Source organism: Fringilla coelebs (assembly GCF_963513975.1).
Source record: "Fringilla coelebs genome assembly, chromosome: 3".
NCBI lineage: Eukaryota > Metazoa > Chordata > Aves > Passeriformes > Fringillidae > Fringilla > Fringilla coelebs.
In genome coordinates this window covers 94,004,145-94,020,003 of record NC_140030.1, presented here as the reverse complement: position 1 = coordinate 94,020,003, position 15,859 = coordinate 94,004,145, and the positions used below count along the sequence as shown (strand labels likewise).

At 36.1% G+C, this 15,859-nt stretch overlaps 1 protein-coding gene across 1 annotated transcript in view; it reads left to right on the top strand.

Annotated features, from left to right (window-relative positions):
- Positions 1-15,859, top strand: part of USH2A (usherin) — a gene marked incomplete at its 3' end in the record, with an annotated part of 372,555 nt that overhangs the window by 113,008 nt on the left and 243,688 nt on the right. Inside the window, exon 21 of the mRNA XM_084203202.1 lies at positions 14,659-14,789. Coding sequence (XP_084059328.1) covers positions 14,659-14,789 — 131 coding nt within the window. The remainder of the gene's footprint in view (positions 1-14,658; positions 14,790-15,859) is intronic.

Here is a 15,859-nt window from a genome sequence, read left to right as displayed (position 1 = left end):
GCTCTCTGGTAATGATTCAGTTTATAAAACAGCTATTCCCTGAAAAGTGTGTTGGCTGCACTAACTCAAGATTGCTGCATTTTCTGCTATGTAGCTCCACTTTTCCTTACTGATCTATATAGGACAAGGGGTAATGTTTTTTAACTAAAACAGGGTAGATTTAGACTATTTTTAAGGAAGTTGTTTACAATGAGGCTGGTGAAACACTGGCGCAGATTGCCCAGAGATGCTATGGTTGCCCTGAAACATTCAGGGTCAGTTTGGACGTGGCTTTGAGCAACCTGATCTAGTTGAAGATGTCCCTGCTCATTGCAGGCAGGGTTTGACAAGGTGACCTTAAAAGGTCCCTTCCAACCTAAGCCATTATATGATTCAAAATTTTTCCAGTGCTTTCTGCAACTGATAATGTACTTATTATAGTTAATGCAAAAGCTATTTTTCTTTTGTTGGCCATATTCTTATAGAGTGCTTTGGGTGTTTTATTTATTAGGATAACAGACTTTCCCTCTGCTGTCCTGTGAAATCTATGCAATGCTGGTCAAGAAAGTAGATATAGCGTGAAATATTTTCCAATACTGAACAAGATGGCGAACTACAAAAATACCTTGCTGTTCTATTCTTTAATTTTCAGAGAGTCATGGTTATTATACTGATGGCATTCTTTGGTGCTATACAGAATGATATTCTTGCAGAGTTCAGAAAAGACCATGCTATCTACCTCATGGAGGAAAAAAAAAAGAAAAAAAGAAGAAATAATCTGGTTTTGCCTGATACTTTATATCTAAGCCTTTCTACTTTAAATTATTTGTTCTGATCATGCTTACATGCCTAAATTTTAATTAGTGTTATTCTAGGGTGGTTAGAGTTATAAAATCTGATACTTGGAGTGGAATATGTCCTCAGGTATTCTCCTGAGTAAAGAAAAAAAAATCTTCAATAATAAATAGTATCACATTTTAAGATAGAGTTTTTGTCTTTCATTCATTTTTGTTTTCAGGCTTGGTGATTAATAATGCTCTTTTATTCTGGTTTACTTTAAAATTTTCTTGATTTACTAAAAACAAAACTTCACTGGTAGATGGGTTACCATGAATAGAATGCATTCCCTTCCGTAGTAAATAATGGAAATTTTTAGGTAGTAGACTTTTGGCCTTTGGGGGATTTTATTTTATGCATTTTCAAATTGTTCAATGACTTGCTACAGAGACAGGGAGGGAGGAGGGGGAATCTATTTACAAGAATTACAGTCTTTGTTCCTATCAGCCCTCATAATTGGATGAACAAAACAAAGGCTAGACTGAGAGGTGCAACCATCCCAGGTAATATCTTTTGATCCAGGAACAAATTATGAAGTGATTGTAGAACCAGGATGCAACCTTGTTGAGAAGATTCAAGGAGGGTGTGAGCACTAAGTCTTTTTGAGAATGTCTACCACTGAGAAGACTTGTAGAAGGAAGAGAGAGTTTTGGGATGAAAGTAACCCTTTCCACAGAAGTTTTGGCCCTGCTCAGAGTGAGTTCCTTTACCAAAGATTTCTACATTTCATTATTATTTTTTGAAAGTTTTGCACATTATTTTTAAAAGATGAAGTTTGTTATAAAAGCACCGCCTCTGCACTCCAGCTTTCAAAATTAGTTGTTTCTCCTGTTTAATTTCCTCCTTTTCTATTCTTTAATATTTTTCATTTGTTTTATATTCTTTCTCTTCCAAATTGTTCCAGTTCAGGGATTGAAATATGCCAATTCAAGCTGCTTATTCCAAACTCATGTTAAATTGTCACGTTAGCTTCATTAATTTAAAAAAAAAATTAGAGTTTTTCTGTGTAAACTTTGTTATGCTGAACTGCATGCACCAAGGGGAAAAACGAGTTGAATGGGAATCCTGGGTGAAGCAAAGACTGCATAATTGGTTTTATGCCAGACCTTCTGCCTTTCACACAGGTGGGAAAGGGCCAGGGAAATGTCAGAGGTGGAAGTCAGGGCAGCACAGTACTCCTGCAGAATTGCAAAGTGACCACCAGCCACAGCCAGCCTGCGAAATGGTCAGGCTCAAGGCTGCTTTAACATGGAAATACCCAGTTCTCCTGAAATCTTCCTACCCCTAAGAGCCTTGGGGTTACTGCTGCGTGTTTTGAGAGGAAGTGTGTTAACAGCTCCCAAGCAGCCTCTCCCCAGAGCTCTCACTGTGGGACAGGGCTGAGCTGGCTTGTAAGGCTGCAGCCTTGCCAGTCCACTGCAGCCTTTCTCCGGCAGTTTGGGGTGTGGATTAGCCGAGGTCCCGTTGGTGGAAGCCCTCCTCTGACACAGGTGAGGAACACATGCTGTTTGGAAGTCTTTGCCTCCTCTGTGGCTATGCCATTCTGTGCTAGGCATTCATTGCTACTGCAGTTGCAGAATTCAGCCTTTTAACTATTCTTTTTATTTAGTGCTTTAAAGAGCACCTATAAATCAGGGGGTTTGCATTATTAAGGATGACATATTTTTTCCCATACCCCTTACACTGCTCTAGGATCACAAGCAAAACTTTTAAATAATCAGTGAGTTAATCAAGCTGGTGTCATCTGAATCCTCAGGCAACACAAGGGACAGGAAAAATAGGTGGCTTTTTACAGCACATGAGAAAAGATTGCTCCTTTTCTTTTATGTGTGTCTTCCTATGAGACATTGCAAGTGGCAGTGATCGCACTGGAAACAAAATAACATAAACTCTCATACTTCCTAATAATGTTGTATGTCAAATCAACCCCTTTTTGATTTAATCTATTATAGTGTTGTAATCAATAATGATTTTTTCTGTTGCAGTAAGCCTTATATTTTGAGAAGAGGAGGAGAGAAAGAAAAAATTATCAGTGAGTTTTGCAGAAGAGGAGAAATTTCCTTATTGCCATAATTCTGAATTAGTCATGGATTCTGTAATCACTCAGGTTTTAAGTAATAATGTAAAAGTCAACTCAAAGGCAGTCTATAGCAAAGAGGTCTTTAATTCAAGAATCCCTTAAGGAATTAAAAATTCTGAAAAGATGACATAGGTTCAATCAATACCTGCCTGAAAATATCATAATATATGGAGGTTAAATGACATCATGCTATGTGAAGAAATTTAAAAAAAGGATTTTCAGTATTGGCCTTATCTCTTTTTATTTAGATTAATAAAATCAGTTGAATGTTAAATCTTTACATGTCTGTTTTGTATTAGGAAAAAAGTTGCCAGTAGTCTGCCTTATGGTGTGTACCAACAGGTGTAGTTCAGTATTAAGTAATAAACCTAATTTCCTCTGAGTATTGATTATAGCCATGAGAAAATCATGAACTCCTTACCATACAGGGAAAAGCGCTGAAACACCAAACCAATTGAATTTTACTTGCATCTGGACATGTGGTGAAAATCTCAGCTCTAATCCTCCTCTGCAGAGCATCTCCACCACCTGGGTAGGAGGAGGGTGTTACCTCTGTCTTCCATTACTGCCGGCATTTTTGTGCACCACCCTGCTTTTCCAGGTTGGTGACTGCACACAGGACCGAGTACCTGGTTATATCTGTCCTCTGCGATGTGTATTGACCACATTAGCTGGATAGCTGGATGCAGCACAGGAGCTTTTCCATATCCACTGCATACCACCAGAGTGCTTTCTTAAAATCCAGGGCAGAGGGAGGGTTGGGGTTGTATTTATCGCTCTGAAAGTATTTCATACTGTGTGAATATTCAGCTGGAGATAAATGTGATGTCATTGGCATGCTAGTTCTGTTTCATGCTTCTGTATGTGTTTAATGCTTACTGTGAGTGCAGGGGTTTGGTTCTTGGGAATACGCCAGACTACAAATTGGTGACACAACCTCCACAGCTGGTTTACTGCACTGGGTCATGTTTTCTATGGCACACTCTGTACAGAAGCTTGGCAGAGCAGAGGATGTTGGTGAATTTGGTGGATATGATCTTAACATATGATAAATAACATAAAATCCCCTGTTCAATTACTGGGGCTGTATATTGGGCCATGGCTTTCCAACAAATGAAAAGGAAATGGTAGCAGCAGCCAATGCTGCAGAACTACTTACAGGTTTCTTCCTTCCCTCCCTCCCTCCCCCCCCGCCCCAGTTCTATTTTCAAATCCAGTCCCAGGACAGTGAGTGCTGTATCAATGACAAAATCTTCCTTCTGTGCTCTGAGAAACATTAGGGAGAGTAAGCAGAGATCACACATATGCTAAAGTAGTTTCTAAGAGAAAATTGCTACATTTCTTAGCTTCTCAATGTACCACTTGCCTCTGTTTATATTCTAGATAGTGCATAGTAGTTAACTTTTGCAGTAACAGCCCCAGTATGTTGGCTCTACCCTGTTGGCTTTCTTGCCTTGACATGATCATTTAAATACAGCAGGGCCAAGGCTATCTTTCAGGATTGCAACTAACAGAGGAGGTCAGGGAAGAGTGGAGAGGGTCTAAGAAAGGCAGATGGAACTGGGCAGACAGAAAAGCGGAAAAGATGGGGGGAGATGAATGGGGAAGAGGGAGAAACAAGCACTGCAAAAGAGAAGGACAGAGAATATAGCAGAAGAGCAGAAATGGGCTCAAAGTAGGGTAGATAAGGTCAAAGAAGAGTGGAAATAGGCAGAGCAGAGGGGCAAAAAATTGCACAAATATTTGGACCAAGGTGAGGTTGGAAGTGGACTGGAGGTGAGCAGAACTGTGTTAGTAAAAATTGTAAGTCATAACCAGGTAATGAAATAAACATAAACCATTCAAGGCAAAGATAAAAATAATGACCTAAAAAACCAGTTCAAAGTACAACTACAAATACTACAAAATCAACTATGAAGTGACACTTCATGAAGTGGTACTAACTTAAATGGTCCACAAGAAATGTTCTGGGAAAGGAAAGGTAAATTGCATACCTTTGGCTTTTTCTTTTCTCACTTCCTTCAGCTGCAACTTCCCTTGCATATCCTGCATATTACCCTTCTTCAGCAGAATTTCCTGCTTTTGAGACATGAATTTGGTACCAACTTTCCAACTTGCATCTCTTATTTTTTTGTGTAGATTATATTTTAGCAGTCTTCTGCTTTAGAATTTATTTTGCATTCCTCTCATGAATTTAAACAATTCAAAGCAAATGTAAAATAAACTCTGCCTCAGGTAGGTTTCTCACTGAAGTCAGTAGGTCTTTTTCCTGATTAAGTAGATACAGACTCTGGTCTATTCTGAAATTCATATTAGGGACATAATTAACTCTTGATAGAGACTAGCAATCTAGGCAAGGTCCTAACACTAGAATGAAAAGGAGTTTACACTAAAAAGGAGCAGATGTAGTGTTCCAGGACTACATTTTGAATAAACTGATTTCACCTAGTATCTGAATACTGAAGTGAAAAATGCCATCAACTGCGTGTCCAGCGCAGGAGAGTCTGGGCTGAGCTTTTCTATTTCTCTTCTGTCCTGATCTGTAAGGGCGGTGCTTTCACTGAACCTGAGGTATTGCAGAGAGTGGTTTGGTAGCTCTGGATCATATTTTAAGTAAAATATCCTGCATAATTGCTACAAAGTGTTTGGATATATTTTCAGTGAACTTTTCATGCCAAACCCCATAAAACGCTTAATTCACAGGGTGTGCAGTTCCTGGGTACAGAGGTACAGGAGTAACAGAACAAAATGTAATGCAATATTATTAACACTTCCAAAGCAGGACTTGCTGCACACTGAAGGTGTAGTTCCATTGGATGGTAAATAGCTTAGAAGGTAATGAGAGAATCCTCACAGTTACCTATACATCTATGCATAAAGCTTGCACCCGATCATTCCAGTGAAATCCTTTTCTGAGCTCAGTTCCTTCAAATAAAACCACTTTTAGGCTTCCTCTGGAAAAGGACATTGTGTGAAGAATACTCAAGGGAAATACTACTGCAAATACGACTAGATGAAAATATTGCTTATTCCTTTCAGTTAATTCTTAATTTGGCAGTTTTATTGCAGTTTGCTGCTCTACCTTAAATTGCTTCATTAACTTGAATATGTTGTTAGCTTCTTTTTCTCAGTTCTACCATGAGTAGCATTTGTTGCTGATTTTGTAACTTTTGCTGAGTGTTTGCTCTATGGTGTTGTATTTCTATCTGTAAGTTTTTCTGGGTTTTTTCCCCTCCTTGTTACATTTCCATTTTTGTCCTCTAGTGTTCCTCCAGACTCTCATCAGCTTATTTTAGTTATTATTCTGTTCCTTATGTACACTGTCTAATCAATAATGCTCCTTACTTGCTGCAGGATTTCCATGTTATTGTGCTTTCAGCTTCTGAGATGCTGTGATGGGATTCTGCCGTGGCTAGTGCATGGTTGTCTGCATTTGCTGTGTTTCAGATCATTACACTGACTTTAATTTTGATGTATTTACATTTTACTCAGTTGTAATCTAACTCTTTTCCCTTGATCAGTTAAGTTACTATCTGTGCAGTGTTACATTTGCACTACTGCTGGAAATACTAACTAAAGGCTTACAATTGAAGTGCTATTTACAACTACTGACCTCCAGCTCATTTCTGATTTCACTCTGATGTTGACCTTTTATAGATTGCGCTGTTGTAAATCTTTGAAGTGATTCTTCTTGTCATCATATTTCTCGTAATTATGATTTGCATTGCATTAACACCTAGAAGCCTGTCCCACCTTACCCTTGTTGCATAAGATGACCTTTTTTATGCACTAATTCACATACGGGTAACAGAATGCAGTTCTTTCTCTAAAGAATTTATGTTAAAATGAAGATGAATGCTTTCCTCTGTTTCCATTCTTTAAATATCAACCTTTGAATTAATGAAATTGCTCATAAAGGATTCTTATTCCTAGAAACTATTTTCTTCCTTTTCTAACAAAATCAGAGTATTTTGAACTTTCCTAGGCTTCAAAAAATGAAGAAATTAAGATAAATAATTGAAAATGTTTGAGATAGGTCATGTTTGAGTGAAATTTTCTCAGATTTTGCTTGGTGGGCATCAACATCAAAGAAAGCATTAAGTGAAATTTGGACTGATGTTTCCTCTTTGTTCATATTTCACTTCAATATTGAGCAACACAGAAACAAACTTGCAGCTGATCCTTACACCAAGCAGCATTTGATTCTGTGAGTTTCAAAATTAGAGTTTTATTTCTACTCTGGTAGCTGTGAGAAGGTGATGCTGGTTGGATGGCATGCTCATTGTATGCTTTCCCAATGTACATAGTGGAAAACAGTTACGAATTCTGTTCATAGACTGGCTTAATAAATGAATTTGAGGCAGGTCACTAATTTCTTTAATGATAGTACTGCTTAAAAGACTGTGTAAAGAGCTGGCTGTTGACTCTAATGACAGAGGATGCTCACAGATAATGCCATCACCTGCATCTTCTTATCTGGTTTCACCCTGATCTCTCATATGTTTTTCTGACGCCTTGATTTTTTTGTTTAGATAAATCTAGCTAGTCAGATTAACCAGTTGCTTTTGGGTCTTGCCAAATTCTTAGATAACATGCGCCAATATTTTGAAGGTTGTCTGAATCATGTTTCTATTTTCACTGAGAAGGTTGTAAAGTACCTGTGAAAAGACACGTTTTTGCTTTGAACTTTTTTTTTACTTCCCTTAAGTGCTCTTTTTACTTCCCTTAAATGGTCTTGTTTATGTGTTGAGTTGTGTGTTGGACAGCTTCTCTACTCCCTAACTGCCTTTCCTAAGCAATCTCAATGGTTGTATTACATCCTCTTCCTTGTTCACTAATTGTAGTAAATCAGTCATTTTCAATCAATATGAAAGTATTCTCATACCATGATCAATATGGCCCTGAGCAGATTTGTTTTGTCTAAAATAATTACTTTGTATAAATATAAATCCTTTATTGTATAAAGGGTTTTTTTTTTTTTTTTTTTTTTTGTGGTATAAAGAAGTGATAGGACAGGCCCGGAAAAGCCAGGTAATTCTGAACTGCATCTACTGATGTGCAGCATAATATTACTACAGACTGAGAATTTGCTCTCTAGGGAAGTCTTGTGAGGTTCTGCAGAGTGTGCAGTGCTTGGAGGAAGCTGAACTAATCCCCTCTTTTGGAAGTAGTAGTAGTGTCTCTCAGATGTCAGTAAATTTCTAGTCTCTAGGTAACTTTTCTGAATACATGTTGGCAATTTTGCTGATTTTATCTTTGTGTTAGGCTGTGGAGGACAAAGCAGTAATGAATTTTTCAAGCATTATAGAACCTTATACAAGCTATATTGGGCACTGTTCTTTAGGAAGAAGGAATATGGAAGGAAGGTGTTTTAAGTGATGGCTCTCAGGTGACATGCCCCAGTCATAGGCTGAGTACAGACCCAAGGTCTCCTAATTCTGAATCTCATGATTTAACCACTAGGTATTGCACGATTCCTGACAAAGCATCACTCTGTTAGTGAGGGGATAAAGTGCTACTAATACATCAAATCTTATCAAATGACTTTAAACTTATCTTGGCTTTCTTTTCACCAAGGTTTGCTGTAAATCTTTTCTACTGGGGAGTAGCAGGACTTGTGTCCTTGCTAAAAGGAGAAGATTGATTTACTGTATTCATATGGAACCAGCAGATTCCTATGAGTATGCAGTAATGAATTGGAGTATCCATAAGTTTTTTCCCCATGCAACATTTTGGGAGATCTTAAAGCCTGGAATATGTTACAGAAATGCATTTGATAGAAACTTATAAATGTGTGTCTTCTGCATAGAATAACAGCATAACATATCTTCTGGTACAAGTAGTATTCTTATTCTTCAAATAATCTAATTGATTGTTCATTGGGCTCAGTCAGCCAAAAGTGGAGGGAAACTTTGTACAGACATCATTAGTTTTTCTCCATTTAAAGATTAATCATGAAGAGCTCTGGCTCTTTAATTCTGTAATTTGTATATTTAATGGGCTGCTGCAGAATCTATGACAGTAATTAGCATAGCCCGAAAACTCATTAATACGCAACAACATGATTAATGCAGCATTAATGCAAACATGACTGAAGTTATTTGGGTTATGTAGTAAGAAGATTAAAGCTAAAATGTCCTGTTTGTTTTACCAGTAGTGGGTATAATGTGGTAGCAAGGAAAATAAGAAAAAACAGGTATCAAATTAGTCATTTTAGTGTAAAAGAAACACTCAGATCTCATCAAGAGGATTCGGGGTTTTGCTTGATAGTTGGTTTCCGCAAAAAGTGTTGCATGTTTTCTCCTTTCATTCACTCACCCTACTCTGTGTTTATGCTTGCTCAACATTTTAGTTTGATTTAGCTTTTTGGCAGTTTGATGTATTAAGAATACCTAAGAAAAATTCTTCATGGTGAGTCATTCTGAATAAAGTTAGACTTTTTCAAATACAGGGCTTTTGTACAGTCTAATTTAGAAACCATGGATTTTTAGATTCTCTTGGTTTTACTGTGATCACAGAAGACAAGGGAGTCCAGTTACAGTTTGGGAACTTCATGTATGTGAGTTTATACAAATATATATGTGTGTAAATGTATGATATGTACATATGTATGTGGCTTAAAAATATATATTTTATATTTCTAATAAAAAACTAAAGCAGCTTACAAATGAAGAGGATGTACTTCATCAATGGATTGACTAACTTAGTGTAATGTTACTGATGATGTGCTTTGAAAATGTTTTCAGACACATTAAGGTAACAGTAAAAAATGAAGCCTGATCCTGTATGAAAGACAACAGGTCTTGGACAGCTTTGGGAAGAAGACCTTCTGTCTTCTTCTCTCAATAAAATCCAGGAAGCTATAGGCCAACACCAAGTGTGGAGAAGTCCTTGTATTCAGCAGAGGATCATAAGTATGTCCAGGGAAGTCTCCTCTGAGTTTTTTCTTTTCTTCCAATTCCACTATCCATTAAGTGAAACTGCTTTGAAAACTGATCAGTTTTTGTTAAGTCTTCCTTCGAATTTTTTTCCCAACAGGTGTGTTTTCTTATATATAAAAAAAATTTATTAAATCTCTTTCAGCTATTGTGGTGACATGAGGTATCTCTCTCACAGAGAGAATAGCAAGAAAATGCTATTGAGGTGCATAGCAACTGAGATTTTTTACTCTTCCCAGTCAAAAACAAATTTTGGTTTATAATTTCTGTGAGAAAATGTACTTTGATTAGGCAAGAACATTTGTACGCAGTCTTAATAGTAAATAAACACTTAAGGTTTGTCATCCTGAAGGGACTGCTGAGAGCCTAATGCTGTACTCAAAATTTTATGAAGAATTTTTATTCATTTTAGCTGTCATTATGCACAAATAAGGCTCTCAGTGAGCATAAAGTGATCACTTTCTTTGCCAGCAATTTTCTGTTTGTTAGAATGTGCAATTATATAATTATTGAAACCATTTCCTACAACAATATAAGTAAAATGGAAATGCAAATTATGTTTCTAAAATTGTACAATTTTGGGAAAAATTCACTGGAAATGGATGTGCTTCACAGATTATGCAAAACTCGCTTCTGAAATTGCTTTGTGATTTTCAAGGTATTTGACAGATTTCTTCTTTGTTATTTTTCCAGTTGTAATGTATGCTCTGTTCCATTTATTTTCTTCCTAAGTTTGCAAGGAAATTATCCATAATATGCTGAGGTATTATTCCTGTTATTATCTATCTTGCGCATATGGGTTGGGATTTGATGTATTTATGAAACTTAAGCTAAAACTAGTCTTGCTGATCACTGACAAGGTTGGAAATATATTTATTTGACTATTCTTAGTACTTTTGAATAGAGTTGTTCATGTGGTTATATGTAAGTTTTGGTGAAGGGTCTTGAGACTTTTGTAGGTAATTTCTTTGTATTTAATGACTATGATAACTTCTACTTTTTAGCTATTTTCAACTCTGAACATCAAGTTTTAGAAAAAGATGCTTTGACAGGTATTTTTTGCCAAATGGTTGGGACAAAATTAATTTTTAAGTGGGTTACTTTGCTGAGATCTCTCAAGTGTTATTGCAAAAGATTATTTCAATTCTTTCCTCCCTGCCTACATTCTCTCCTCTACCCTTCACCAAAAAGTCAAAAGACTGCTTTTGAGGACTCTAAATGTTTTTGTATTTTGAAATGTTTTTGACTTTTTAAAAAACTTTTTTTTTTTTTTAGAAAAACTAAACTCAGTTCGGTTCATTTGGAAAGATATGTTACAGCAAGTTGTTACCCTTTATATTCTGTTTGAATGGTTTCTTGGTCAAATAAAACCTATTTAAAACTTTTTATTTTGCTAGAAAAAAGGGGTTTTGCATTAGTCAGTAATGGATTTTATTGCTGTAATAATTATGAATTATTAGTATATGTTATGTTAATCTAGGAGCTGCTCTAATTTATTATTTTCCTGCTGACTGCCAACTGCTTCTTCTAAACTCAAAATAATCCCATGTGCTCTGTAAACTTGCCAGAAATGCAGTCAGCATCTCAAGAGCACATTCCTGCCTCTTAAATACTTTTGTGCTGGTCTTGTAAATCATACTGAAATGTGCTAGAAGAATCTGAATCCAGGTAGTCTGAATCTGAAATGCTGCTGAAGTTCTGAGCCTTGCTAAACTTACATGAGGGAAGCAAAACAGAGAAGAAAAATCCCACCAGATGCATTTTCTTTATTGGACAAAAACCTGTGTTCTGGCATATCAAAAATTAGAGTAATATGATATAATTTTGCTGGTAATGTCAGTCTCTTTCTGAAAGGGACTCTCAAAGCTGTGTCCCTCACAGGGTAATGTGCTGATGTTGCATCTCATTTGGATGCCTTTGAAAATGCCTGCATTGGTCATGTTTCACAGTCTCATTCCCATTCTAACCTGGGTGTGCCATCTTTGAAACTGGGACAGAAATCCAGTCCCAATCTGCTGCTGCATAAATTGAAAGTATGTAGATTCTGACAGAAGGTTAGTCTGCCCTAATACAATTTGGGATATTTGAAAACCCTAATGCTAATAATTACTAATTTATTTTACTTGTCCTTTTTATTACTCTGTAGTCTTCTTTTCATCTTTTATGTTCACTATATACAATGTTTGTATTATTTTTTGTGTAATGCCATTATAATTAAAGAAATTCAATTACAGAAATTAAATAAGTTTCTTTATTTATAATTAAAGGAGTTCTGACAGCTTCTCCAATTGCAACTATAATTTGAAATGGAATTACGGAATTTATTTGAATGACATACATTAATGTTTAATTTGTAGTAGAATTTCCTGTTGGTTTTTATCCCAGAAATGATAGCAGGTTCTTGTGGAACAATCATGTGTGTCACACAAGCAGGCATGTTAGGTGAATGCTTGAGTTGCAGTTCAAGATTCAGTTGGTTAAAAGTACCTTCCTACTATGCCCCACAGATGGTCATGTTTTCCATCCAAGATTTAGTAGCATGAATAGTGTGGCTGAGATGCAGTTTCTGTATATGACAAATTACAGAAGTAATTGTAATGCCACCACTTTATTTATGTTTCTATTTATATGTTATATTTAACACTGAAATTAAGTTTTTAGACATGCATTTTGAAATAAAAGACACGAGTCTTCAAGAAACTTGAAAAATGTCTCACCCTCTCCCTAGGTGTGAAAAAAAAAAACGAAAATTTTTTTGGTAATACAATGTGGTTTTAAAGTTCTGAGAAACTTCTCAGATATTGGAAGAAAAGATTTCTTCTGTCCAAATGAGGTAAATCCATTTCCAACGTTCTGTGCCACTGAGAGAGAAAAATGAGAAAAATGGCACGCATGTAGTTGCTACAAGTCTGAATGGGCCTCTGGGTATGCTTTGTGTTGACCTTGAGTTCTAGCATTAATTACTGTGTTCTTGTGAAACATAATAGTTTCACAAGTTTTTTATCATGCAGTGAAAATATTGTCTGTGGGGCAGAAGTTTTCTTAATATTTGGTTTCTCTCTTGTAGTCACTTCTAGAAACATGAGAAATTATTAACATTGAACTTCCTTATCTCATGAAAAATTCCAAGGACCCTTGAACTTAAAGGGATGAAGTTCTTTTCTCAGTTCTTTAATAGGTGGTAGATTAATTTAGAAGAAAATAATGGCTCCTGACTCATCAATAATTTCTGTAAAGCTGTAGCCTCTCTACAAGCAGGAATCTTCAATTTCCAAAGAAAAAGAAGGCTTCTGCATAACAGTTGAAAACTTCTGTAATTACTGCAATTTTGCTGCTATGAACCATTTAATTTATATTTTCTAACACAATATTATACAAGAATGCATATCTACAATATAAGAAATGTTATACAAGAATGTATGGTGTTTTTGCATAAACTAAATTATTTTGTTTGTGTTTGTCCTTCTGCATCAGGTGTGAGGAGGGATCTTCTGGTCTTCAGAAATGTCTTTTGGCAGCTTCATAAAAATACTGGCAGCTTGTTAAATTAACTGTGCTCCCCATTGATGGGATTAGAGGCCATCAGTCTCAGCCTCTCCAGCAGATACTGCAGCTGGAAGTACCTGGAAGCTCACAGTATTGCAAGTGCTCATTTCTGAGCCAGGCAAAGCTATGCTTTTCTTTAACTAGGGACACTGTTGGCTGAGTTTTTTTACGTGCAGAGGGCTACTTGTGTGCAGCTGCTTTTGGCTGTTTTAATAGCTGTCCTGTTTTAATAGGAGGACTGATTTTCATTGTTTTGTGTCTGTGACTGCATCATGTAATTTACATGAAAACATTGTATGCAATTAGGTAGAGAGGCCAAAGGATATTCCTTCAGGTACAGGTTATTAACAAGCATAATCTAGTATGAATGTGTGTCAGAATTATGAGTTTTATTTTTTTAATATAGGTGCTGTCTGCAATAGAAACTTTAGTAATTTATTGTTTTCTGCTTGACATAAAATAGGGAAAATACTGGATAGTTTGGTGGAGTTGGGTAAAACCCAGTTACTTACCTTGTTCTGTAAAAGCATCTTATATAGAAATGTCATGGAAGTGTATAGAATAGGTGGGTGTTGCTATTACTGCCTTTTCAGTTCCCTTGTGAAAAAAAAGGTGCAGGAAAGGCATGGCTCTACCACACACCAGGGAATTTATCAGAAACTAAATGGAGGACTATTGATAATGATCTGGAAAGTTCTTAATGAAGCTAAGTTCATCCATTACTCCTTTGGATATTTCCAGTTTTTGTTGGAAAACTACTTCTTTTCCTTGTGTTCTTTGTGCACTTAGATATGATGTTTATAAAAGAATATATATAAAAAGTTACATATGAACACATACATATATATTTTGGAACCAAAACCCTACTATTCTTCATTCAAATCCTTGCATGCAGAAACCTCATTTCTGCTTTACCTATGGAAATGTTAAGTGACAAATGAAAATCCACATGTAAAACATCAACTATGAGAACACTGTGCTAATATCTGAATTATATTTTCATAAGAAAGAAGTTACTAAACAGCATTAGTCACAATTGCATGTCTTTTTTTAGAGATGAATAAGGGCTCACAGAAATTTCTCTCAAGGGCTGCCTCAGTCTAGATTAGTAAAATTTCTTCTGCATTGTCTAGCAGGGGTTTTAGGTGAGCAGAACTTCCATGATTTTGCTTTGCGATGTTGCTGCTGTTTTTAAAATGATATTTTATTCTTAAATTTTGTTCTAACTTACAGAACCATTTTTGGCATTAACCAACTACTTGCTTTTTTTCTAACCAGGTATTAAAGTGAAGTTTAGAACCCAGGAGCCTGATGGGTTGATTTTTTTCTCTGCATCACCTGGCAATCAGGAGGAGTACATTGCACTGCAGCTGAGGAGTGGGCGTCCTTACTTTCTTTTTGATCCACAGGTACAACAAAAGACAGAATCCTATAAAAATAGCTTATATCATTTACTCTTGTACTTTTTACATGCTTATCCTTGGGGAGTTTTTGTTTGGTTTGGTTTTTGGGCTGGTTTTTGTTTGTTTGTTTTAAAATTTAATTGATACAAGCTTACTTGATTCTCAGAACCCATAGGTAACTAGAGATTTTGAGGAGAGAAGAACTGAAATACTAAATCTTTGGGGTTTTTTGTTGTGAATGCCACAATATAAGACTTTTTTTTGCCTTTTTATGAATGGGGTTTTTTGTCAGTGCAACTAAACACCACTACAGCTTAAACTAACAAGATTTCAAAGTTGTGCAGAACTAAGTTTTGAATTAGTTAGTAAGTTTATATAATGGTAGTCAATTATTTTTAAGCCTCCCATCTTGAGACTGTTCCCCTATAGAGATCAGCATGTCACCATTATGCAAAAATATAAATAATGAGGGAAGTAGCAGCAAAATAAAAAATAAGGCCACAATGCCTTGCATTTCTGTTTGGGTATTTTGTGTTTTCTGGGCACCCCAAAACTGGATCTCCTTATGGAATTAAAAAACATTATGGTCTCACTTATATTAATAAAGATGCAAGAAACTGTAAATAATTATCAGATTTTCTCACTCACTGTTAACCTTTGCCTCCTGAGCTCTGCCACAGTCACTCTGTGACCACTTGGAGGTGTTGTGCAGGAGTAAAAATCCTCTTAAGCTTTGGAGCACCTATAGAAGATGCAAGGTGCTGCACAGAGGCAGGCTTGTATGTGATCCCAATGCTAGAAAATGTTAAATCTGCTTCTTCGCCCAAGATACACATTTCTATTAATTCGACAGCATTTACACACAGGCTTTATCTTATTGTGTGCTTCAGATTTTGAGGCCCAGTTTAATGTTGTTAATATTGTCCTCAAAAGTATTTTAGTAGGGACTACTACTGCTTTTGCTCTCTTACACCTATACCTTCTTTTAACTGAAAGAAAAGTTTTATTTCTTTTGCAAGATCTTCTGAGGTTTATTTAGATTTTTTAATTGTTGTTTAATGGTTAATTGGAGTGGC